The 26,732-nt window shown below is 37.9% G+C and overlaps 1 protein-coding gene across 1 annotated transcript in view; it reads right to left on the reverse strand.

Moving 5' to 3' along the window:
• Positions 1–9,118: 9,118 nt before the first annotated feature.
• SEMA3C (semaphorin 3C) overlaps positions 9,119–26,732 on the reverse strand; it is a 113,321-nt gene continuing 95,707 nt past the window's right edge. The window contains exons 13-18 of the mRNA XM_088523515.1: positions 23,153–23,241; positions 20,989–21,030; positions 19,569–19,726; positions 16,453–16,520; positions 13,343–13,473; positions 9,119–10,413 (exon numbers count right to left, since the gene is read on the reverse strand). Of these exons, the coding sequence (XP_088379641.1) occupies positions 10,000–10,413; positions 13,343–13,473; positions 16,453–16,520; positions 19,569–19,726; positions 20,989–21,030; positions 23,153–23,241 (902 nt within the window). The 3' untranslated portion in view covers positions 9,119–9,999. The remainder of the gene's footprint in view (positions 10,414–13,342; positions 13,474–16,452; positions 16,521–19,568; positions 19,727–20,988; positions 21,031–23,152; positions 23,242–26,732) is intronic.

Raw genomic sequence — 26,732 nt, forward strand, 5'->3', positions numbered from 1 at the left:
ACTTCTATCCTTAAAATCATCTCATTATTCAATTAATCAGGCACCATTAATCCTTGCTGAAGAGGTCCTGGACTGAACTGCAAAACTGACTCATTTCACGGTTTCTAAGTGTGAAGGCACACATAAAAACAAGGCTTAAATACTCAACAGTAAGGAGAGTATGAGGCATGTGCCCATTAATTTGGCACAGAGGTGTATTCTAGCACCACCTAGCAAACTTTGGAGGCAACTTCAAGTCAGCAAACAAGCCAATACTGTCACTTTTCATCAAACTGGCAATCAATAGTATTGTCGTGATTGGTGGATTAACTAGCGTGGCTGTGGGACAGCCAGGATTGCAGTCATGCACATCTCCATTTGGATCATGGCTGGGTTCATTCCTCTATGGATGTAATTTCTTTTATAAGATTAACCCTCCAGGGAAGAAACTATATATATAGGCATCGTGTTAATATTTGTCATGGAAGTAATAAACATCTTGTTTGGGAATTTGAGTGTTTTCATGTATGGAGATAACTCAGAACAATAAAATTGCCACAGTTATGCCTGAGACTTGTCAAATATAAAGTCAACAGTTGGGTGTATCTTAATTTCTCTTTTTCTTCATAGTGATGGAATCCAAAGGTGGTTAGTAAGTTAATTCTGGTTTTGTTTCAGATTTTTGTCTTGATAGTACAGAGCTAATTTTTCTCTGGTTACTTTATATATATACACACACATATATATGTATATATGCACACACACATATATATATCTTCAAATAATTTCTAGTTATTTTTTGTCTTTGAAATCCTGACTGTATGGCCTAAGTGACATACATGAATAATAAGTGTTCTTGTAAGTCATTTGGAATGAACTTATAAAGAGAGGATGTATAGTACTGGTGGTCAGGTGCAGAGAAAGATTTCAAAAGCAGAAGACCCCAGACACAGAAAAAAAGAGGAGTGTGCATACTTCCCTGAAAGCCAAATCCCACAGACCTTATTTATCTCTCACTCATCCAAGCTGTGTAACTGGAGTCAGTAAGAGTTTTCACTAGTAACCTGGCTTAAAAAACTGTAAATATGAACACATTGGACCAACCTGCAATCTGATCTGTCTTCAAGGAAATTTTGCTGAATCTTTTTCTTGCAACTGGGAATGGAAACTGTTAGGTGATGTGGGAGTTTATGACATCTGTACAAGACCCAGGGTATTTCAACATGAACTGCCTTGATTTGGAAGTCTGGATCTTTCCTGAACGATGCATTTCCTGTTCTTTTCCAGTTGCTAAATTTCAAGTGCAGTGTGATATATCTTAAGTACCTCCTTCTTTAATGAAATGTGGGTGTATGGCTGGCAGAAAACATTACAGAAATGGTTCTTCCATCTTAAACTGAAAGATGTCCCAACCCAGCCTCAAACCAGAGCTGTCCTGGTTATCACAACAACCCTCCAGCCCAAGGCTGTCTGTGCAGCTTAGTGCTTTGTCCCAGTAAGGGGACATTATGGCCTAGAAGGGAAGGCAAATTATGGCCTAGATCCAAAGGGTTCACCATGGTTGCTTTGCAAAATTATGGTGATGAAAAGCAGCTGTGAACTGACTTAATCAACCAGTTAAATGGCGTTTATGGCTGTTTTGGCTTTCTGGGATAGTGCAAAGTAGTTGGAGTGAACCAGAGGAGGCCCAAGGTTCCCGGTCTGTAACGATGGTACTTGAAAGGAGTTTGCACCATCTTCCTTTCTTCATGTAGCGTCAAGTTCGGCAAAATCTGGTACAAATAAGGCAGGGGGGATGCAGCATCTGCTATGGCATGACACTACCTGCCACAATCTGCCTTGTCCTCACCAGCCAGTAAAAGCTCAGTCAATTGCAATTACTTCAGAGGTTTCCCTCAGAGTGAGATTTATTCTTGGCATCCAAACCTGAGTGCTCTCAATGCAGGAAGGCTTGTAAAATTTCCAAGATTTCTGCTGGCTGACTTTATAGTTGGCTGGAGGATGCAGGGGAAGTTTCTGTTCAGCTTATATGGTTTTCGCCATCGTGTCGTTAGCTCCTTTCAAAATAACAGCTTGCCTTCTTGACAGGAACGAATAAACTGGCAAGGCAGCTCTTTCTTTGTTAAACTCTAAGCAGTCTTCAGGAACACTAGAAAATGAACCGTCTCTAACTCCATTTAGGGCTCCTTGGCCCGTGCATGCTGCGCCACAACAGCAACGATGACAGGAGACAACTAGCATGCTCCAGCGTGCCAGGTGGTCACCAAATGGCAGCAAGCATCAGCCCCTACTTCTGCAGCATTAAATAATCCACCAGGCATGTTATTCCTCCTTTAACCATTTCCTGGTATACTATTCCAGGCATTGCTTGGGCCAGGACACAGCACATGACAGATCCATACGTAGGTAAATATCATAAATCTCTCTGAGCCTTAGAAATCTTAGAAAGGAAAGAAAACTGGTGGGCTCCTTTTATCCTGTATATGTGGAGGATTTGTTGCTGTAATAATGAAGGTGATCTTTGTTTTCCATGGCAAATGCCTTTCATCTCTTAGAGGAAAAAAAAAAACATTCTTAGGAACATTTTTTTTGTGTGTGTTCCACTGCTTTGGATAGTTCAGACTAATTCTTTTCATAGAATCATAGAATCGTAGAATGCTTAAGGTTGGAAGGGACCTCTAGAGGTCATCTAGTCCAACCCCCCTGCACACGCAGGGTCACCTAGAGCACGTGGCACAGGACTGCGTCCAAGCGGGTTTTGAAGATCTCCAGAGAAGGAGACTCTGGAGAAGGAGACTCTTTTGATTATTGACCTTTCTGAGTTAGAAAATAATTGTTCATAGAGAAAAATTAAGTGAATATACTTCAGACTGGCAATCTGTCAAAATGTTTGTCTGTTAATATGATCTATTTATATTTTTCCTCTCAATTATTTATGTTATCTCAAGTTTCCTAAAACAAAATGTTTGAGCTTGGACAGGGGTATCAGCAGGCATGGAACGTGGAATACTTCGCTGTATGAATGCTGTCCTGAGAAAACTAGAACAAAATATTAGCCAGATGTCTTTTGAGTGTGAACATACACATTCAAGTAAGTAGTCGGGTTCTGATATTTATTCATGAGCTCAAAGCCTTCAAACATTTTGCAAGTATTTCTTTATGTTTGTTTTTTAACTAACACTATTAAGTGGGCAAACTTGATAAAGTCAATAATGTGCAGCATCTGTTGTGTACTATAATAGGTAACATATCTGAGAGTAATGTAATGAATGGAGTTTGTAATTAAAACAACCAAATTAAGCTAGCTCTTTTGGGAGTACTAGTATGAGTTTTGCTGAGGAAAGAAATAAAGAAGAGAGCATACAGAAAAGCAAGAGAAGAACTCTAGAAAGAGAAAAGCTTTTGAAAGAGGAGATGGTTGAATATTCAGGTAAAAAAAAAAAAAAGAGAGAGAGAGAGGCACAAAAGCTGTCCAGAGGGTGAATCGAAACTTCTCTATGGGCAATCAAAGAGAAATGAAATAGACTTTCAGAGCTCAAAGAACCATTTTTTTTTCATTATCTAATAACAATTGGATAATGGCACATGGCATTACTTTGTTTGCCTGTGAGGATCTATTCCTACCTGCTTGTCATTCTAAGTAAAGGCTTAAAAACTATTGTGAGTTTTTTGGTTTTTGTTTTTTTTTTTCCAAATGCATTATCAATTTCCAAACTACCCTAGGCAGATACTATAGATAACACATACTAGAGTGTATATAGTACTTTTTGCACCGGAGTCTTATTAGGCAAAAGGAAAAATGATGCCCCAAGATGTCCTAAGACATGAACTTGAAAGCAGGTAAAAATGCTAGGTCCTTTAGGGATCCTTTGAAATGGAGACGTGGAGATATTTTCAGCAGATAGATACTGGAAAAAGAACCATTGCAAAAAGCCAAGGAACAACATCTTTCCAAACAACGTAGGAATCTAAGGTTAAGTAAGCATGTTTTTGTTTTCTCTTCCCCCATACTACAAGTTGCTCATCTAGAAAACAACATTTCTTATTGACTCTCTCATTGACTCATTTCTCAACAGCACTGGCCATGTTTTTGCTTTTCCTAAATCCTTCTGGATATTTTGGAGTGTTGTAAAATGTCAGATATTTTGAAATCCCTTGGTCTAAACTATCTTGAACGCAGAGCTCAGTAAACATTCTGGTTCAGTTTTAAGGCTGGTATTCAAACCAAAAGTACTGAAGCTGATATAGTTCTTAAGAATACTTGAAATGCTTTTTGCTTTGTAAAGCTGTATGTGGAATCCAGTAATGAATGCTGGGCTACAGGACAGTCTATCACTGTAAAGCAATTATTTGTTGACTGCTGAGCCAGCTGTGTTGAATTTACATCTTGGAGTGTTCAGAATGCCAAGGCATCTTTAAATCTCAGTCTATAGCTTACAGTAGAATGTTAAATGATAGCATATTTTTTATTTTATTTTATGCTGTGCTATAGTTTTCTAATTCAAAAAAAAAAACCTCATTGAGGTAGTGCAGAAGAAGGTAAGAAGGTAAGTTAAAAAGGGGATTCATTAGAAGGAAGTATTTTTGCAGAACAACCCATTTATCTTTTAAAATACTCTCAGAGACACTGTTATGCCCACAGAGACACTGATGTCTTTGGATCCTGAGGCTATATTCTGTTTGCGTTAAAATAGAAACAAGACTTACATTAGTGTTAAAGGAAGCTAAATGTATTAGCAAATACTGTATGATAAGGAAAGCTCCTCTGTGTGCATGTCCTTTTATATATACACATATCTATATGGAACCCACTGGTAAACGTGTGTGCATAATTTTTTGGGGGCTCACATCACATGAAGTCATAGCTCCCCAGATCACTTTGGGATACAGGATAAGGGCTTAGCAAGCCAGCTGCAACACAAAGAGTAAAGAAATATAGATCTCTTGAGACCTAGTCTAGCTTTAGACAAAAGTCATGGTGCATCAAACTGCTTTCATGGCCTGCCTCACAGAATTAAAGGCGGTGACTTAATTCCATAGGCAACAATTAATTCCATAGGTAATAATTCTGCTGCAATGCTGCAAACCATTCTGCTGTCAGTGAGTCCTTCTTGTGCTGGCAGTTTATGCAGTTCTCTCTGGGTTCCATGCAGGAGTGGTGCCTTCAGCACCGCTGAAGTCGAGAAGGCTGCATGGGGCAGATGCATTGCACCAGCTGAAAAAGAATCCCAACGGGCATTTGAAAGACAAAGGAGAAAACTTAGATCTTTGGGGATCTGATATCTGATGTCCTGAAGGTTAGATATTAGGAAGAATTTCTACATGGAAAGAGTAGTGAAGCACTGGAACAGGCTGCCCAGGGAAGTGGTGGAGTCACTGCCCTGGCAGTGTTCAAGAAACGTGTAGATTAGGCACTTACGGACATGGTTTAACAGGTGTAGTATTGAGGGATTTATGCTTGGACTCAATGATCTCAAAGGTCTTTTTCAACCATAACAATTCTATGTTTTCTGTGTTATATATAAGAAATGTTTTTTTCATCTCAAAGTGTTAAAATCTTAACTGCTCAGTTTTCTAATCCCTGTTTTCTAGCCCAATCCAGGCACCTCTCCAGTGAAGTGGGACTGCTGGGGACCTCAGGTTCAACTCCAAGCTCACTTGCACACTGAGGAGGTAGCTCCCTAATATCAACACAACTGCTTAAAACTAGCCAGTATGGAAATCTTGGAGTGAGGTAATTTTATCCTCCTCACACCTCATAAAACGTTGTAGGAGACTATCTATTTGGGTTTAACGATGCAGAACCTTGTTCTGAAGGTCAGTATTTGGGACATTTAATTTCTAATTATTGTCCCAAAGAACTGAGCGGGGCTTGCCCTTTCTTTTTAAAACCCATCTGGAAAAATAGGCTTCAAGAAGAGCAATAATGACACTGCTAAGACAAAACATGCAGGAAGAGGGCACGGAGGTGTCAGGCAGTCAATTTCCTTCCAAGGACAAACCAGGCAAGGGGATAGCACACATGGCTCCCTAACATGCAGCCTCCCATTCTGCCTCGCCTGTAGAGGTTGTTGGTGAATGTCTCGCAGCTGAAATGAAAGAAAAATCCCAAACAAAAAAAATAGTTTTATTTGCAGCTTTCCACAGAATGCACTTTTTTTTTTCCCACTGAACACACTTTTCATTGAATTTGCTCTACAATGGAAGAATGTTGACCTGTTGATACACAGGGTCTTTAAACAGCATTGTTTCTGAAACGGTTCTTCTCTTTTCTTCCAGAAATCTGACTATGTTTGGTGTGCAATATATGCAAAAACCTGATCAGGTGTAATACCTAAGGATGGGGTATTTTCTTGGATTTTTTTTATGAAAGCATATGGAATTACTATAAATTCCTTATTTTCAGCAGTCATCTATAAAGGGGACAACAGAGCAAAATTTTAAGTTGTTGCAACACACTTTATTTTGTCAGGCAAATAGTATTTTAGATAGTCAATTAAATAGCACTATGTTATACTACATTTTATTCTTCTTACACATGATATAATGCATATTCACTGTAATTACAGTTTCATCATGCTAGGAACTTATACACATACCTACACTTTTAAAAACAGCGTTTCCTTAATAAAACCCACATATCTACAATAACAACAATTGCAAAGAACACATTGTTAAGTCAAGGTTTCAGCAAACTTTACAAACTACATAAAAAAATAGCTAAAAAAAAGGCAGAGAACATATCTTTACATTTGGTGAAGTTGTGTCTAGAAGTAATTTTGCTTTTGTATTTTTTTAAGGAATAAAATTATATACATTATTTAGTAATCCTCAAAAGAGGAAGTATTAAATAGCACAAACAATATTACAGTCCTAAGTTTTGGTGTTACAATAGAGGGGCTATTTTAAACAAATAAAAACCACTGTCTATTCTGTACAATGAGGGCCAAGCCCTCAGCTGATATAAACCGTAGTACCTAAAGGGACAACAAGGAAGTGACAATGAGTTTATACCAGCCGAGAACGTGGCTCCTGACTGCTCTATACACAGGAGAAATCTGCGAAAGCATGGAAGCTTGGACCGGTTACACATTGATAGAAGTTGATTTTATATATATATACTTATATATATGCTGAAGTTTTCATGCAGCAGGAAAAATGTTAGTTTAAGTGTAATCCCTTAAACAGTCATACCATAATAATGGTATATGAAGCAGCTTTAAAAATATTATTTTATAATCATATGAAACTCTGAGCTATGCTGATTGTTTTAACGGAATCCCCTATTGCCAAAATTCTAGTAGAAAACAGTGTAACTATAATTTCTGAGGCCGAATGGGGACCTATTAAAATATCACTGTACCTAACCACTTAAAGAGTAAATTGTACCCTTAAGTACTTATTAATCACTGTATTTCATCTGGAAAGAATTATGATCCTCACAATAGATATTAGTATCACACTAACTCTGCAGTGAATCTGCTGGGGAAATAAGGAAGAGCATGGTAGCATACAGAGCATATGCACTAATGTCATTATAGGAGGTAGTTTCACTTTGTGGCACTCAAATTTTTGGTTTTGTAACTTAAGCACTTCAGAAGTTGCTCATTCTCAAAAAAAAACCAAAAAACAAAAAACCAAAAAAAAAAAAACAAAAGTAGCTTGCTGCACTGAAAGTCAGCTGGGAAAAAAGTAACTCACTTCTCACTTTAATTTCACCATCTTTTTTTTTTTTTATTTTTTTCCTATTTTCTTTCTTTTTTTTTCTCTTTTTTCTTTTTTTTCTTATTTTCTTTTTTTTCTCTTCCAGAATCTGCTTTGGTAGCTTTTGAGCCAGATTCAAGTTCAATGAAGTCAAAGTTTCCCTACAGTTTCCATAGGGAGGACGTTAGATACCAGTGGCTGCGTATCGTACAAATATGCATTTAGGCCTTATGATTAAGAAGAGCACTTAAATACATGGTACAGTGTAAAAATGTAAGCATTGCTATCCCCTTTGAAGCAAATAGTGAGCATATGCAGTCAAGTCCAAGAGCTCCCACCAGAGCTAAGGGGAATTAGAGACAATGTTTAAGTGGTTTGAGCAGGGCCCTCTGCCCAGATATTCTGCATCGGATGGTGATAAAGTGACATACCCAACTTTGGTATCAGTTAAATACCAGAGTTAACTCCATTGCACTAGATCTTAATTTATACTGGTATAAATCTACAGATGTCCTCCTAATTCCTGCAAGAATTACTCCCAGTGTAGTTTAGAAGAAGCAGAATCAAAATAATGCCCAAAGAGTTTCAACAAGCGTTCATAAAAATATTTAAAACTATACTTCTAAATACAGTATCATCTGTTAATGGAACTAACAACATTTTAAAAATTATTTTTCTTCTCTGGGTGCATAAGTTATTTTCCGTCATTTGCTTAGAAATGTACATTTTCTTCAACTGAACATAATTAATTAGCTTATATTTTTGTATACATAAAATATCACGGAATTAAACATCATCTTTCTAAGGCTATACATATTTAATCCCTGTTCTGCCCCTCCTGTGAACTGATCCACTGGATTCCAGAACTGTCTCACATAGTGAAATGACCAAGATTTGTTGCTACTTTTTAGCATTAATGTTGATCAAAAAAGGTGACAGTTTTTCCCATGATGGTTTGATAAATGCACACCTACCCACTCTTCTACTAAACATACTTCATTAGAGCTGACAGCTACTTCATACACAAAACATTTTTGTTTAAATCTGCCTTTCAATTTTCAAATTTTCTTTTTATTTTTGAGGTTTTGACCCAAACTTTTTTTATTTTCCCCTCTTTCTTTTTTTTTTTTTTTTAACTTTTCCTAATCCTCTCAGCAGAAAGCTGACAAAAAGAGTTAAATTATGGAAAAAAAATAAAATCAAAAAGAGTAAAAAAGACCAAAAAACATGATTGGGGAGGGCTTTAATTTAAAACAAACAAGCAAACATACTTTGAATGTTCAAAGCAACTATGTGGACACAATTGAAAGACAATATTTTTTCAAAATTTTCAAATTTAGCATCAGAAGATGCTCAAGACTTGTCTTCACATTGAAGACCAGGTCCAATAAAATTATGGAAAACTTTAAAGACAACCTGTGAGTTTCATTTCTGAGTAAATGGTATAGTACACCCACATTCTGCATCTGAAAAACTTGGGAGTGTAACTCTGAAAAATAGTTAAAATACCTAAGTCACTTAGGTGCTTTTTAAAATTATACCTACAAAGAACATTCTCATGCTAGCTTTGTGCCACTTATAAAGCTATGTAGTGTTATAGGGCACGCTCTATTAATAGAAATCAATATGAGCAGACATATTTTAAGTTACATTCCAGAACTTATTAATTTATTACAACTCATACTATGCACAATAATCAGTGTTTCCTCTGATAAAGTATAAAAACAATTATTTATTTCTGTTCTTCTACCTGTTCCTTCATTTGACCTCTGAGTGAAACATTTCTACTGTACTTTACTCGCTTCCTATCTGCATGCATTCACACGATTTGAACAATGATTGAAAGCTGTAAACCCAATATTGAACCGTAAACAAGTAGAAACTCATGTTCTTAAACGCAGTGCAAGGAAATCTTAGTACCATTCTACTCTGCATCTTAACCCAGATTCTTTCCCCATCCTTCCGTTAGGTACAGTTCCAGACTCATAAAGTAATACATTGATTTTTAAAAAGATTTCTATTCAACAGTAATTAAATATTGAGATGTCAAATGTGAATCTGGTTTAAGATAAATACTCAGTTTTGTGTCTAGGACAGGGCTCAGCCTAGTGCCTGTAAGCATCTAGGAAATAAAATGCTCCAATATTTTTCCTTAAGTTCCTTAAGTTACACTGCATTTTGTTGTGAGGAGAATCTTTTCTGAGGCTTATTGGATCTTCATTTAAATTTTTATCAAGTTTGCTCAAATTTGTTCTCAACAGGCAAATATAAGCCCCCTACAGTGAGGACAAAGATATCTGTTGCTACCAAATGAAATTAAGATCCAGGTAACTGATTCCTTCTGTTTCTACTTTTCCTGCTATTAATAAGGGCCTTTAATTTGCTGTAGTCCCCTCTCATCTTCTGGGACTGTTCCCTTTGCTGACCTTGCTGTCTGCTGTCTTTGCAGTACTGATTAATCATCTGCATTTCTGAATGGCTGAATGCTCCCACAAAGTCCTTTGGGTGGAACTGCAGCGCTCGTACTGAACTGGCCCAGGTCCAAGGTGACCACTTGTCAGTCATGAAGGCCACCATCTCGGAATCCAACACTTTGAAATTGATCTTGGCTAAGGTTTGCTTGAAGCTGTTCTCTGTGGCAATGCAGTGGTAGAGTCCTCGATCAGTGTCTTGGACAGAGCGAATCAGGAGACCTTGATCAGTAGCTATGATCCTCTCATTAAGCTTGACCTAAAGCACAAAAAGGCATAAGAAAATTTTTAGAGAATGTTACAGAAATAGGCAATGCTATGCTGCTATGTCTTTTTTCAAATACCTTCTTTTTTATGGGCTTCTATTCCTTTCTAAAAGCATTCTATTTTGCTTTAGCATGTGTCTCCCAGTGATCACCGTTATTGCTAATGTTAGGAGGTAGCTTTCCTCAGTTCAAGCAAGTGTCTTAAAGGAAAATTTTCAGTATTTTTGTTCACTATGTTACAGGAGATTTGATTGGGATGAAGGTAAACATGCAAACCTGGAGATTAGATGAAAGAACTGAGGCTGAGAACGCTAACTTTCATTTGCCAGGGTTACCTCCAACATGAGAAGTTGTGCCTGTGACTTAGTGGAAGAAAGGTATAGAATAAGGCTGAGAGTTGATCTGCGTGAACAAAAAAGGTAGTGAAACACAGATATATGGGCAGTGAGGTGGACTGAAAACTGGCTTAATTGTTGTGCTCAAAGCAGCACTACAAAGTCCAGCCTGTCAATAGTACTGCCCTGCAGGGGTGGATAAGGTAGCCAGTATTGATAACATTTTAATTAATTACCTACATGATGAGATCAAGTGTACCCTCCACAAGGCTGCAGATGATACAAAACTGGGAGGAATCATTGAGGCACTGGATGGCTATGCAGTCATTAAGAGGGACCTCTATGAGCTGGTGAAATGTACTGACTGCAACCCCAAGTTCAACCAAAGAAAATGCAAAGTTCTGCACCTGGGGAAGAACAAATCCATGTCCAATATAAGCTAGCATCCAGCCCTCTGGAAAACAGCTCTGCAGAGAAGAACCTAGGGTGGACAACAACTTGACTAGCCAATACTGCGCCCTTATGGCCAAGAAAGCAAATGGTAACCTGAGCTACATGAGGAAAAACGTTTCCAGCAGGTCAAGGACCTCCCCCTCTACTCAGCCCTGGTGAAGATTCCTCTGGAGTGTTGGTTCCAGTGCTGGGCTCCCCAGAATTAAGAGACACATGGACCTACTGGAGCAAGTTCAGCAAAGAGCCAGAGATGAAGGGTCTGAAGCATCTCTTATTTGATGAGTGGCTGAGAGAGCTGGGACTGTTCAGCCCGGCAAAGAGAAGGCTCAAGGAGGATCTTATCTGTGTTTATAGATATTTGACGGGAGGGTATAAAGAAGATGGAGACATACTCTTCTCAAAGGTGACTAGTGACAGACAAAGAAGCAATGGACACAAACTGAAACACAGGGAATTCTCTCTCAATTTAAGAAAACACTTCTTCACTGTGAGGGTGGCTAAGCATTGGAACAGGATATCCAGAGATGTTGAAGTCTCCATCCTTGGAAATGTTCAAAATCCATTCAGGTTTTGATATGGTTGTGTGTCACTTGCTCCAGCCTGAACCTGCTTGAAGAGGGGTTTTGAGGTAGATGATCTCCATAAGTCCCCTCCAACTCCCACAATTCTGTGATTAAGCATATGGTTTGAGGGTAGACTGGTTCATATGGCTAATTTCCAAAGAAATCCATCTATATTGCTGACTCTATGGCTTGGTATAAAAGTATTCATAGAGACAGTTCTGGACTGTGTCCCTGTATTACTTGGAATTTGTTCATTAGGATAGTAGAGAATTGCTGTAGGATTCTATTTCTAGTATCCTATTTCAGCTATCATCTGATTATAAAAAACAGTGCACATGTGCCTTTGCATATCAGCTCTGAAGCGCTAACTTAATCCATTACATGAGATTATCACTTCTGGTGTTTCTGGGAAAGGCTTTTCTTTTTTTGCCACTGGACTTTTCTTATATGCAATTCTTTTCAGAATTCATTTAAAAGCTATTCTCTTGTGAACATTTTGAGTTAGATTCTGGGGCAAGATTTTTTTAAAATTCAGAGGGATTCAGCTTAGCTTGAAACATAATGACTCAACCCTTTGATTGTTTTATTTTATTTGCTGCGACTTAAAACTTCATTGATTCTGCTGAAGTTATTGAACATAACGAAAGCGTTCAGCTGAAGTAAGGAGTTAAATGATTACACCTACATTGCTAGGATGGGGCTTGAGTCTTACCAGAGCACAGAAGAGAAAGAGGAAAGAAGGATTCAGTGGAAGGCTTGTAAGTCCTCTCTGATATTAGAAAATAGCCTGATATGAGAATACTGCTTTTCAGTATTTACAATCTATCAACAGACACTTAATTACTTAATTTTTCTTTACAAAGAAAGTTCCTTTTTATTCATACAGTAACTGTCTTGGCTTTGAAATGGATTTTTCCCCCTTTCAGATTACTTAAGGAAGGCCCATTCCCCATAAACAATCATATTGTATATTGCAGTGCTGAAACCTGAGAGCCTTAGAGAGTGCAGTAATGGAAACTGTGACTGCATCATAGTGGGAAAATGCTTTTGTCAATACATGCTCTCAGCCTGAACTACTTTCTTGCTAAGAAAACCTTTCACTTTTCTTCCACTTTTGCCTTTTATCTCTTCAATTGCACTCAGAGTCTACTGGATGCGGACTTTTTTTCCTGAACTTTTTACAGCTTATTGCTTTTATGCCCAATTCCTTGGTTCAGTTAGATGTCCTAAGTGCTGCAAACATTTGTTTTGCCATTAGTAAGATGTGAAGGAAAGATTCTTTAGTTAGTTCCCTGTCTTTAGGGCCAGGCTGGAATTTTCTAATAGGTGTCCTGCCCTGACAGAAATCAGCAAGACTGATGAATGGGTTCTGATTATGAAGACTCTGCCCTGGTGTATGCAAGAAAAGTGCTGGCCACCATCCTGCATCCATGCAGATACTCCAACCTGCTTCACGGTAACAAGATTGTCTTATGAAAGGCAAACGCTAAAGGCAAAAGCTATCTCGCCTTGATCAGGGAAATGGATTAGATGATCTCTTAAGGCCTCTTCCTACCATTCTGATTACTCACCTCTTTCCTTCTGTCATTGTCCTTCTGTAGTAACCATTTAATAGAAGCCTGAGGAGATTTGGGTGTACATTCAAGAAACGTGGTGTTGTTTTTTACTCCATACTGGACTATTTCTGCAGCATTTCTGTATGCTGAAAAGGAAAAGAAGACAGGTCAGGTTACTGTAAATGATAGTTTGATATGGAAATCAAGTAACTACACATTTGCATTATTAGCAAATATATAATTTTCAGGTCATCTGAAATATGCGTGATCCTGATGCTGGCAAGCTGTTAGTAATTTAGGGCACATATTTTTCATGGAAAAGGAATGAAATGTGAAGAAGCATAGCCAATTTCAAATATCAGTATTTTCAGTCAGGCATGGTCTGTTCTGAGAAAGTAGGATGCCTATAGGCCGACAGATAACTATGTTTCTAGACTCCTTACTGACTTGTGTCTTGCCTGAAAAGTTCTGCTGATTGAGAACCTTTAAGAGGAGAATATTCTTGAACTCTGTTATTCTTTCTCACAGACAGAGTAACTATCTGGAACTGTTCAACGAAAAATGAAGCATTTATTCAGTTTACAGTCTAGGGCAATATAGTTGGTGTGATTCAATACTGCACTATCCCAGGTGTGTTGCAGTATCACAAGGAGGCAAGAGAGGGCAGACTCTACTCCCACTCAGCCATCTCTGTTCCTAACAAAGCAAGAAAAGGATTTTAAATCAGAAATGCAGTGGTAGACAAGCTAGCAAGAGAGGCCAGGACAGATTTATCACACTCCAGCAACACAAAAGGCAAATGCTGAGTGTACGTCATTGCTTAGATTTACTGCGCCCCTTCATAGTCTCCATAAATGAACAACTGACAGTTACCGATAGGAACTATCATTGTTTTGATCAAATATTTGTCTTGAAAACATCACACTTCCAGATTTAAAAGTTTACCTCAAATATGAAATGCAAATTGGATTTCTTGATTCAAGAGCAATGGATACAGAGTGATATAAGAAATGGAATCACCCAGAATTCTAAGATGTCTAGAAATCAGACTGTTTTTATACAATCATGACTGTTTTCCCTCATACTGAACTTTATATCCCATTCTTTTACCTTATTTCATCAACTGATATGTGAAATGGAAATCTATGCCACTAAAATAGGGAGAATTTGTTTGACTTTTGTCCTGTAAAGTACATCTGTGAAGCTGAACGAAAATCCACTGTAATTTTCAGAATAGTGTGGAAAGATCATAAATTAGCAAAAAGCTTATCAGTGGACTGGTTAATAGAATGTAGCTGAATGAAACATACTCAAACAATAAAGGATTTTTACTCTTTTTATATGCTAGTATTAACTCTATCACAGAAAAACATTTTTATCTATTTAAGTGCTCAACATATACCCATCCTTCTTGCCTAGACCATGTCACTACTACTCTGTATCTGCTAATGAAAAGTGAGAGAGTACAAATACATTTTCCTAATGGCCCTAAGAACTAACAAAAGCTTAACAGGAAAAAGGAATTCACAGAACATTTTAAAAAGTCATATAAACCTTACTTCTTGATGATCTATTTAAAAATAGAAATATGCTAAAAGTGCTTAGTTTATATGAGCTAAGAAATCTAAGTCATACAACAAATCATGCTTAAAGCTTTAGTTTAAAATTATGGTTCCTTACAAACTTGGGTGCTTTCTTGCTATAGCTGACTTCCAGTCTTTTTGTCTTTTGGATAGATTTCATTTTTCTCCCAGCATAATTGTTTTTCTATATATATCTTGAATTATATCTTGACTAAGTCTAAGTTGTTACTTCTTTTTATTTTTTATTCTTCAGGGGGAAAAAAAAAGGAAAAAAAAACTCTGCCACCTACCTACACTATACCCCACTGTTGTCCTGGCCTCACCAAAACATCCTTAAAAATTGCTAAGACATCAACCCGTAAATAAATCTACCTTAAAACAAAACAAAAGCCCACAAGAACTCTGTATCCCAGAAACTAGCCAGGCTGACAACCCCAAAGCTGACAGTTGACGTTCTCACATTTTCCAGGCTGAAAGAGGAGACACCCACCCTTAGCACATACAATGAACTGTGGCCACTGCACATGCCTGCAAGGTAGGAAACTCAGGTCAAGTTACTATACAATTCAGAGCCCCAACTTTAATGTGGATGTCTCAGAGCTCAGGTGCATTCTCTAATCATGGGCTCATCTTTCATAATCACATGCTGAGGCTTCAACTTCAGCTAAGTGATCTGAGTCATTGGGGAAGACTGGTTGCCTCTCCGGACTGGCAGCTGTAGCAGGATTAGCCACATTCTGGCTGGGGGAGTTATGGCCTGCTGACTAGGAGATTCCTAGTTGAAAACTAGAGGTGGAAGAAGCTTGATTCTCTAATGTGTGCCCTTGGTTTGATGGGATAGGCTGTCACAGCCTTGCTCAGACATGCGGGGGTTAAAAGAGACTGTACTGCCTTGTTGTATGTGTCTACTCTAACTAGGTCTTTGGCCATATTTGACTGGTGTCAGTCAGCCTGGAATAGATGTGGAAAGAGTTAGCCAAGAGGGGCACCACTGTCCACCCTCACTGTGACCTGACTCACTAAACAGTTGCACAAGCGGAATAAGGGACTTCATTAGAAGATTTGGAGGAATTTATTTGCCTATGTGAGGGTAGAAAGGGAAGACTCATAACTCAAAAGGCAGGGCTAGGATGGTGTGTCTTTTACCAGCTGTTTGCTGAGGCTTATGTTCCAAAATATGACTCTCTCTAATGTTTAGAAAAATCCTGGGAGCCAAGACTTAAATGTATTAAGGGACATTAATAAAGACTGAAGGGATTTAGAAGCATAACAGCCTTTGATTTTTCTGTACTTGTTTCTAGTCAACACTGTCAACCTCCCATTTCTTATGCTATGCCGTGGTTCAGCATTTTATTATATATATGCAGGTTTCATATAAATGCAAGGAAAGATGTCAAAAACAAAACAAAACAGAGCACAACTCAAACTTGGAAAATAATTATGCTTTCACAGTAAACCACATAGATAATGTGAGTGATGGTGAGTCATATAAGGAAAGCCTTGCGCTCTTTTTATAGCATGAGGATATCTAAATTATAGTACCTTTCAGGTTGAAACCTCGGCACTGAGTCATAGGGTTTCCATGTCTCACATCTTGTCTACGACTCCTCCTGAAATATTGTGCAAACAAAAAATGTTATTCCAAGATAGTTACACTTTTTTTTTTTTTCACTTAGGTCCAGTATTAGTGGAAGTTTTCATATCCTATGTTGAGTGTGTTTTTCTACTGGCAGGCACACAGAGAAGATACTATTTCAGAGAACAATCAGTTTGCAGAACATTCTAAAGCTGTTGTACTTTTGGTAGGTAAAGACATTTTGCAACAGAGGTATAGAGATGGAAGGGTTCAAAACGATATAGAAAATGGACAGAGGTTCAGCCATATTTAACTGATGTCCGTCAATCAGGAGTAGCTGGGGAAAGCAGCAGTCAAGAGGAGCAAGGTATTTGCTACTCTGTGTACCCTCACTGACTGAATAAACAGTTGTACTGACAGAATAAGGGACTTCATTAGAAGATTTGGAAGAATTTATATTCTTGTGTGAGAGTAGAAAAGGAAGAATCGTAACTCAAAAGGCAGGGCTAGGATGGTGTATTGCTATTCTAGTAAAGCTCAGAGCCAGAACACTGAGCTGGAGGTCTGAATTCCACTGAATTCCAAGGTACTCATGCTGGTAAGATCATTGGCAATAGTGTGGCTCATAATTACCATTAGAGACTGAGGATCATATTTAGGATGCTCTTATGAAAATGGCAAAGGGGAGATGATTGGGGAGATCTCTCGTCTATAACTGAACCTCATCTATATCATGCTGACAACATCTTTTCAAACAAACAACAAACCAACAGAAAGTTATTACTTAGTGCAGCAGGGAATAAGACCTGGCTCATCTGAAATAGCATTCCTCTAGCAGGTCACAGTTCACAGAACACAATACATAAAAATTTCAAAGTTAAATTTTTGTTCTCAAGTTCTGTTAGTTTGTTTGCTTGAAATTCATAGGTCAATATTTATCAAATTCAATGAAAAAATATACTCGTAATAAACTCTACTGCAAAAGGATGCTTTTGGGATAGGTAATAGCCGTATTTTCAGTTATGCACTAATGATCTACGAGATCAGAAACCATAAAAAATCCCTAGAGCTCCAGCGGTGCTGAGTGAAGGGTGATGTCTCTGCGGCCTTATTATATCAGACACTGCACAAACACTGAAAGACAGCCCCTATAATCTCATGTCACCTGATGCTTTGCTATACTGTTTTAAAAGGAACCATTTGAAAGGTAGTCTTTCAAAGCAGTAATTTCTGACATTCCAAGTATATTTTTAATGCTTACTACCCCAAATTTCACATGACTTGAGCTCTTAACCCTCATGAACTGTACAAGCGAGTCAAAGGGGACAGTGAAGAATTTTTCAGTGAACTTCAGGATCCCTCTGGTGCCATGAGCTGCTTCACACTAACAAAGATAAGATGCCTATTGCATTAAACTAATTATGTGAGGGTAAACTTACAGTGTGATATTTATCTCCCCCCAAAAAACAGAAATATTTGGTTGAAAAGCTGATGTTTAGAAAATAAAGATATGGTCAGGTGCTTTGAGGCAAAGCAACCAGGGTGAGGAACTACAATAATTCATGGGAGACAGAAGTGGTAAAAGAAACAAATGACCAAATATATCTAGCAGAAAGATACTAATGTCTAGACTATGAGCCTCATCTCTAATTACTAATGTTTATTAGATAAAGGGCCAACTCATTTCCTTAACATCTAAAATACAGATTTTTTTTCATGGTCCATGGTGTTTATTTTGATTTGAAATAAAAAGCAAATTGCAAACAAACAAATATATAAATAAATACGTAAGCAACAGAGCAAGCCCCAGTGGAAATAACTATGGGGATATAATAGAGGTGGCAACGAATGCACTGGAAAAGACTGGGTATATCTGACCACACAGTTACGGCCCACTATGCTAGTGGGGAAGAGGGATGACCTGAGACTCGAGGAGTTTTCTTTTCCTTCCTTCTGGCCTTCGCTTCATGGAAGGAAATAATCAGGTCACAGACTGGAGGCTGAATTGGCGAGCTAAGTGAATGTAACAGACAGGCCAAGTACTCATTCCACCTTTGGTTGCTATATGGCAAGACTAGTTTTGCTCTGTAGTCTGAAATAAGAACTGCTTCAAAAGGAGAACTTTACAATAGAAAAGTAATCATCTTTCATCCCAAAGGACAGCATTGCCATAAGCTGGCTGGTTCACCAAAGCAAAGACAAACTTTGCCTCTTTCTGTCTCCCAGCTCCCTCTAATTTGGTAAAGAAGCACATTAATGGTAGCTAGCCTTGTGCATTTGCAACCTGGATGCAAGGATTGTGTACGGTGGCACATACTGAGTAAAGCCTGGGCATTCATCCAAAAGGCTTTGCTCCTCTGCAGTAATACTTCATCATATATTGTGTAGCTTTGTTTGCATATTCAGTGAAAGCTTAGTAACATGAGATGTCACGACAGCTCCCTGCTATTAAATATTTCCCTTGGGAGGGGGAAGGAGGCTCCTGTTTTGCATAAGAATTACGAGATGGAATATTAGCTGTTGTAAACTAAAGAGAAATTGCTTTTCCTGTATGCCTTAATGAATGTCACATCAAACCCCACAAATCTAGCAGGCATTGCATTGAAATCAAATTTGCCTAAGCTTCTCTAGAAATAGTTCTCTGTAGGAATAAGTGAGGAACAAAAAGAAATAAATTATTCCTCAGATAGCCTCAGAGATATTTGCAGTATTTAGGAGATATCTTAATTACATACATAGAGCACAACTGAATTTAAACAAAGGAAACAAATACATTTCACTGACTGCACGTGTATGAAAGGGAAGGATTTATAGTAAGGGAATAGTTCTCCCTCCATTTCTTTTTACAATCTTTAGATTTTCAATATTAAAAGGCAAGCTCTTACCATATACTGCTTTAGCATATGCTCCTAGGTGACGTACAATACCAAGCACAATAGCCACACAGGTATTGTTTGTACATGATCCATAAAATAAATGACATCTCACCTCTGTATCAGATTACAGGGCCCCAGGCTATATAATGGAAGAAAATCCCTATACTTTCCTTGCAGACTTCCCTGGGCTGTTAATCCTGACTCACCTTTTCCCTGTGGGATAGAACCGGGAGCAGGAACTGCCGTCCCAGGCACAGTAAGGGTCCCGGGCTAAGCAGCAGTCAGCACAGGCGGTCCCGTAGATATGGCAGCGATGCAAGGACACCTGGGTGACCCCCTCGTCTGAGCTCACATACAACTGTTGCTGCATAAGGAAATGAAAAGATTTATTTCAGATGTGAACCTCAGTGGAGGAGTTTCACCCAAGATGAAGCTCACGCACCTAAAACCCTTTCAATTAATTTTGCAAATAACTCAGTACCAAGAAGGGAACTGCTAATGATATAAAGCTAAAATAAACAGAAACCTCCAAGGTGGATAGGCCTATAATATTTCCACCTTCCTGTTAGAAAACACTTAGAAAAACTAGGGAATGTTAATGTTTTCTGGGACATTGAGTGTCATTGTTCTGCTCTGGTGCAGACAGGCTGAGTTAAACTGCTCAGATTTGAGAACATGGTTCTTATTTAGCGAGGATTATTGGCTTGAACCTTTGAACTAAGTATTTTCTCTGCATATACTCACTTAAAGTAAATATAATGCAGAGCTCCTGGTTGGATTCTCCAGTGCATAGATTTCCAAGGCGTAAGGCCCAAAGATTACACTGGAGCTTAGGGCCAGATTCTGTTAGACTTATTATTACTTGAAGAGTAAGCCAGCAGAACTGATGTGGTAAGAGCTTTTGCAAAGGAAGTTCAAGTTGAATAGGTCAGCATCCGAATAGGGGCCAAAATGATTCTTTTATTCAGAAACAATTAAACAGTATTTCTGAAAATACAAATCAATCTTGAACAAAAACCTGTAGGTCTATCCTCCCTATCATTTTGTCATAAAACTAACAAATTACACCCAGTTTATAGTATTGAGTAGTCTTCACTTGTTAATAACTTTGTAAAATGTTAAGCATCATTTTGTTTATAAAGTTACGGAATACAGATTCGTTTTTTTTCTTGTCTCTTCAACATTTCTGTAAGAACCCTCTTGCCTATGATAATCAAGCGCATTGCCACCATTGTCACCACCTTGACAGGCAAGCATAGTTTCACACAGGCTCAACATAGCCTTTGTTTTGCATAGACCAGCCTTACAAAGGAAAGTTTCAATTTATGAGTTATATAAATACGGGAAGGTTTCATCACATAATGGTGTTTGCCATTAAACAAAACAAAACAAAAATATTGACAATTTCAATGAATTGCAAATAGCAAATCATGAAAAAAAATGTTTTAACCTAGTGGCTCTGAGGCAAATACATATCCGATATATACTTCAGAAAGATTTCTTGGTATTCACCAACTGAAAATCTGCCTGCATTTAGTATGATGCATCACGTATCGTATTGTAGTGTCTTTTAATCAATTTTGTTCTCAAGTAATAAGCACTAGGTAAGCTTTCTCTTTTATTTACCTTTTTAGATGAAATCTTCATTGATGTTATTGGAGAATTACTCTGAAAGACAAAATTCCAAATTGTGTTGATAAAGACTCTCTTGCTGGTACCAACATGAAGTTTGATAAAAAGTCTTATCTAGTTAAAATTTAACTTTGAACATCTTGGAAAGGCATCATTCACCCCTACTCATTTTTTTGCTATTTTCAGAGCAAAACAAATTACATAAATGCAGTGACTATCTCACCAAATGCATAGGCTGAATTAAACTGTATTATTAATCATCATATGCATCAACGGGTTTCTGTACACGTAATGTCAAACTACATCTCTATTACCAATACAGGAGAAATATGTGTTTTCAACCAATTACTACACTTTAGAGTAAGAAACAATGTTTGTTCATTGAAGCTGATAATATGGAAAAAACATACAAGAGCTCATGAATATTTATCACATGATCAGGATAAGAATATGTCATATTTCTTCCACATATTATCTACAGTGCATACGGCTTGGTTGCCATCCATCACATACTCTCAGATTATAAATGACTTACATATTAAAAATGGTATGTGTGTTATCAAATGCTTGCTTCAGACGGACAGCCCTGTATCCTGCTGTATGTCAGCACTGGAGTCTATTACTCTCTATGCCTAAATAGATTGTTAAAGAACTTGAAAAGGAGTTATCATATTCCTTGCCTTAAGAAACTGGAGTCATTTATTATTCTCAAGGTAATAAAAATGTCCCTCATTTTTTAAAGCTTAGTATTGTCTCAGTCACAAAGAAAAGCCATACCGATGGGTCAGGATTAATTGCAGTGGATTGAGAGCACTGCTAAGAGGCCAGGGATAAAGAATCTGCATGCAGCTCACATGGATTGGTAAAGGTTTGAAGGACTGTAAAGCTGCTGCAGTGTTTCATGACCAACTGGTTAGGAGACCCAATACAAACACAGTATTGGATCTGAGGCCACATTTTCCTTTCCCTGCTTCTACTCCAGAAATCAGTCTGTGCTTTGCTTGCTCTTACTAGCACCAAGCTGGGGATCTCATTGCTCCCCTCCTGGAGAGTCATTAACATGCTGCTACCTGACCTATATGCCCTACTGAACTGTACAGCTTGCCATGGTAGAGGTGACAATATCTTGATTTTGAGGATGTGGATAAAAATGTCTCTGTACAGAGGTGCTGGAACCCTCTAGGTTTAGAGTCAGGATTCCTCCCATCCAACCCATTTATCTGCTGTGTTAGTTTATGTTTCTGTAAATGGAATTGGTATTTCTTGGCTGAATCCTTTATGTAATATTCATCACATAACTTTATTTTTTTTAAGAGAAGTCTTCAACACAGATCTAGGTGGAGTAGTAATGCCTCTGTAAGGGTTAACACCGAGAGTGTTCAGAGAGATGGGTTTTGCTGCCTGTATAGATAACAAGGTATAAACTCTTTTTTTTTTTTTAATCTATCTGAGGAATGAAAAAGACAAAGAAAAGCCCATGACAAAATCCATAACTAAACTTACAGATGCATACTACCACTCGCCCTCATACTACCTGTTAAAGAATAGCCCATTCAAAAATTTGTAAGGGCTTTTTTTAACAGGAAGGTGAACATTTCCTTTAGGTTATTAAGCTGCGACATCCTAGAAGGACGGATGAAGGCTATTTTGTTATTTTTCCCTGTATTTATGTTTCTTTTCAGCTTATGTTGTGTTGAGCTTGTAGCTTTTTTTGGTGACTTTGAAGAAATGGAGTTAAGAAAAAACGCTAGTTCAGTTCTGCAGCCCAGAATCAGAAAGATTATCAGATAATCAAAAGTAGTAGAAAAACCTTAGATTCCATCTGCAAATAGTGACAGTCTCACTATGTGATGCCAGTGATAAAAGGTTCTTTCTAGAGCCACTATAACCTGACCTCTTAAAAATGGGATTATCAAAATCCTTCTAGACAGGATAATAATACTAAAAAAAATACATGAAAAAAGATAGATCTTAGCCTAGCTATGGTTTTCACAACAGTAGACATTTTTGTATTCCTCTTTGAAAGGGTATCAAGCTGCCAATATGTGCATTCACTTGATCTTCTATCAAGTCATAGTTGCGCTTGCCAAAGTCTTTCAGAACAAGACATTTGTATGAACATACATATTGGAAGAATAAAAGCAAGAGCAAGTCAAACCTGAAAAACCTCCAGCTCTTCTAAAATGAGTTCTCCACTTGCAGAGAAGTTAGTGGGTAGGACAACAACTTTTTGAACAGTTCCTTGGTCTGTAAAAGATGAGAGAGAAAAAATGAAAATATGTGCCAGCAACTATGAAAAAAAAACAAAACAAAAAAGCAACAAAGCAAATACAGTAAGATAGAGAATGATATGAAATATGCTCATAAATCTCTAGGGCTTGAGGCCAGAAAGAACCAGAAGATGATCCTTTGAAAGTCATAAACTGCGGATATCTTGATCATAATTATAACAAGTATCATTCTCACATATCATCTTGAGGAAGTCAAGAGTTATGGCCATTATGGTTACCAGTCTACCCCAAAAGTCCAATCAAAAACCGCATCTGGTGCTGTACAGTAACAGAGAGGGAGGCAGTATCTACCCTAAACATCCTAAAGTAAAAACATGTCCTGATAAATGGCCAAAAATGAGCTACTGCAGAATTTAATATACATTCATATTCATTAATCACATATGACAACTGGTGACATGAAAGGTAAATATTCTAATGAATAACTCAGTGTAACCCAAGAAAGTAAGGAGAAAGACTTTTTCTTCAGAAAACTTGAACAATAAATCCTTTATGTAGCAGTAGGAGTTATTGTTTTGGTCTATGGGGAAAACAGGAAAGACATGGTGAAGACTCTATAGCTGCTTCTTTATGGTTGCCCTGTGTTTTGACCCCCCAATCAACTCAATTTGAAAGTGGCACTGAAGTAGGACAAGTGGGGAAACGGCAGTGTTTTTGCAGGGAAGATGTGCTGACTAGTCTCTAAGGAGATATTTGTGATTAGTTTGCCCATCTTGTCATGTGAAAAGAACATAGGAGATACAGGAGTCAATTTGTAAAAGCATTCAAAGGCTGCAACACTTTGAAATATTACTCATGTGACAGAAAAGGCAGGCTGTGAAAAAATCACAGGGACAGGGATGAGGTATTAAAATACTAAACAAAGAAAGTAATTTTATTTGATAATTTTTGCATCTCTTTATTTTGAAAAAAGAAAAACACAAAGACTTCTTATCTGAAAGGACTTGAAATTAGTCTGAGCAGAATAAATCTATTTGTTCAGTACTAAGCCTGAGGAATGAGACCACATGGTATAGATTCTATTTTGTCTTCATAGGTTTTATGAAACATAGAGTTGTGCGGTTAGTAAAACATTAGTATGGCAAAATACATGTAAGCAGCTATGTGTATTTTTATGAATTTGTGACTGAGGAAAGGAAATCTCAGTTTCCCATTTGGCAATTCACAACGTTGACAAAGTTAACTGAAAGTGTGGTTTTGTTTTTACTTTTAAGGCCAGAGACTAAATTCCATAGCTGGAGCTGCAGGGCAGGTTGGTTATAGTAAATAATTTACATCTTATTTCCCTGGTGGAAGGTAGCAAATAATCATACATTTACTTTAAAACGGAATTAAGGATTACAGACAGAATATTCATATATAATGACCTGACCACACACACAGAGTTCATTGCAGTAGTTTGCTGTTTAAAAAAAAAAAAAAGGAAAAGGAAAAGAGAAATTGAAAGCTGTCAAGATTTAAGAACGTGTAGCTATCAATTGTACATGTTCTGAGCACATTAGGCATGAATTTTTCATGAGAATTTGTTCTGTGGAGAACATTTATTCTTATTATACAATGGCACGATAAACTAGTTCCTTCCAAAGAAATTTTACTGAAACTAAATCCTGTGATAACACAGCTGCGGTCTAGACTGGGTGCCAGTATTAGCAAACCTACAAGAACTTGAAAGAGATTTACTGAGTGCCAGGGCCTACTGAAGCTTTAAACTGCTGCAGAGCCTTCCATATTTGGAGCTTAGGAGAAGTGTGTGCCTGTGCGTGTATCGTTCTGCCTCTGCTAAAAGCAACCATCTACCCCCAGATTTTACAGTCTAACTCCAAATTACTTTTCCTTCCTTGCCTCCTTTTATCAGGGCCCTTTGACTCCTTACCATTAAACCATGCCATCTGAAGAAGCTGCAACCTGCTGTGATTTTTTTCAGCTCCCTGCAAAGTGTCAGCTTCCTGTGACCCTAACTCACAGGGCTCAAGCATGGTTACCATACCTGCAATGGAGAGTGAGGCTGAGCCTCAGAAAAACTAGTTTCTTTCTTCCGTAGTTCTAATAGTCTATTAGTGCATGATACTCACTTAAGGTTCCTGTATCATCTTCAGTGGTCAAATGAAAACAGAACCTGAGGTAAGATTATAGCCTGGGCAATGGCACAGAAAATACTGATTGTGTCTGAGGCCAAGTCCTTGTGTCCTAATAACCTTTTCCATTTGCAGACTGGGTTCCTATCTACCTTTTTTGTCACACCCTGGCAAAATACACAGAGTTAATGACTGTTTACTTTGAAATCTATTCCCCTTTGACTCAATATTTTAACATTCCCTTCAGCTAAGTATTTTACCATTAGGGAGAGATTCTTGTGAAAAAAGGAATATTCCATTGTTTCAAAAGAATTAGAAAACTTAATATAACATTTTAAGTAAATGCTCATGTTAGAGAAAGTAGGTAGTAGAAAGCTATCCATTAAATAAAATCACTTAAGGAATTCCATTAGTCTACATATAAATATATATTGCATATTTCCAATAATGTCTGCCTTGTAAGCTATAGCCCTCCAGCCCATTTGAAAACAGTTTTACAACTGTTACTCAATCATTTCATTGATGATGAAGCACAAATATTTGTGCTTAAAAAATACTTCCTACTCCTTTTTCTCAGTAGTCTCCATTATAAGCACAGTAGCTGTGAAATCAAGTTACTTTTATGTGCTCATGTCAGAGACTTACAGGACATCTGAGTTTTGCTGAAAATCTTGTTTGCTTATTTCCTTTAATGGCAAGGCAGCAGACAAATCCTAGGTCAAAAGGAAGGTTGGCAAGTAACGCACACAGGAGATATATGCAAAAGTGCAGTGCTCGAGATGTTTCCTAGCATATTTCACAATAGATAATCTTTTGTGCCGTGAGCCAGACATAATGGATCACTGAACAAGTATCAGTCAAATTTTTTCACGTTGAGGTCAAAACATAAAATTATAAGATAATCCTGCTCAAGTCATAAAAGACCATTTCCCTGTTTACTTATGACTTCCAGAAATTCATCCGAAAACAGTTTTACATTGGTATGATTTCACATAGTCATGAAAAAGCCACTGAGTCTGTGGAATAACAAGCCAACACTGGAATGTACCAAGCAAGGAGGCAGATTTATGCTCACCATTTCCCTGACTTTTCACCTGGGCTTGTCTGCAGCCCAGCAAGTCTGCGAGCTGACAGGGGGATGACAAATGGAAGAGAATCTCCCTCAAGCTGACAGCAAGGTGACAAGGGCGACTAATAATGACTGTTTTTGCGTTTCAAGCCTGCTTGAACCTGCGGTCTCCCAGCTCACCAGGAGTTGGAATGTGATTGTGATCACATCTCCCCATGAACACTGGGGAAGGGGGAATGGCAAGGGCATAAAGAGCACACATCCAGCAGGCTGGAAAGTGGAGTTCAGGGTACATAGAGTGGA

The sequence above is a fragment of the Tinamus guttatus genome, unplaced genomic scaffold, assembly GCF_059628265.1.
Source record: "Tinamus guttatus ecotype Peru unplaced genomic scaffold, ASM5962826v1 Tinamus_guttatus_pri_ptg000193l, whole genome shotgun sequence".
Lineage (NCBI taxonomy): Eukaryota > Metazoa > Chordata > Aves > Tinamiformes > Tinamidae > Tinamus > Tinamus guttatus.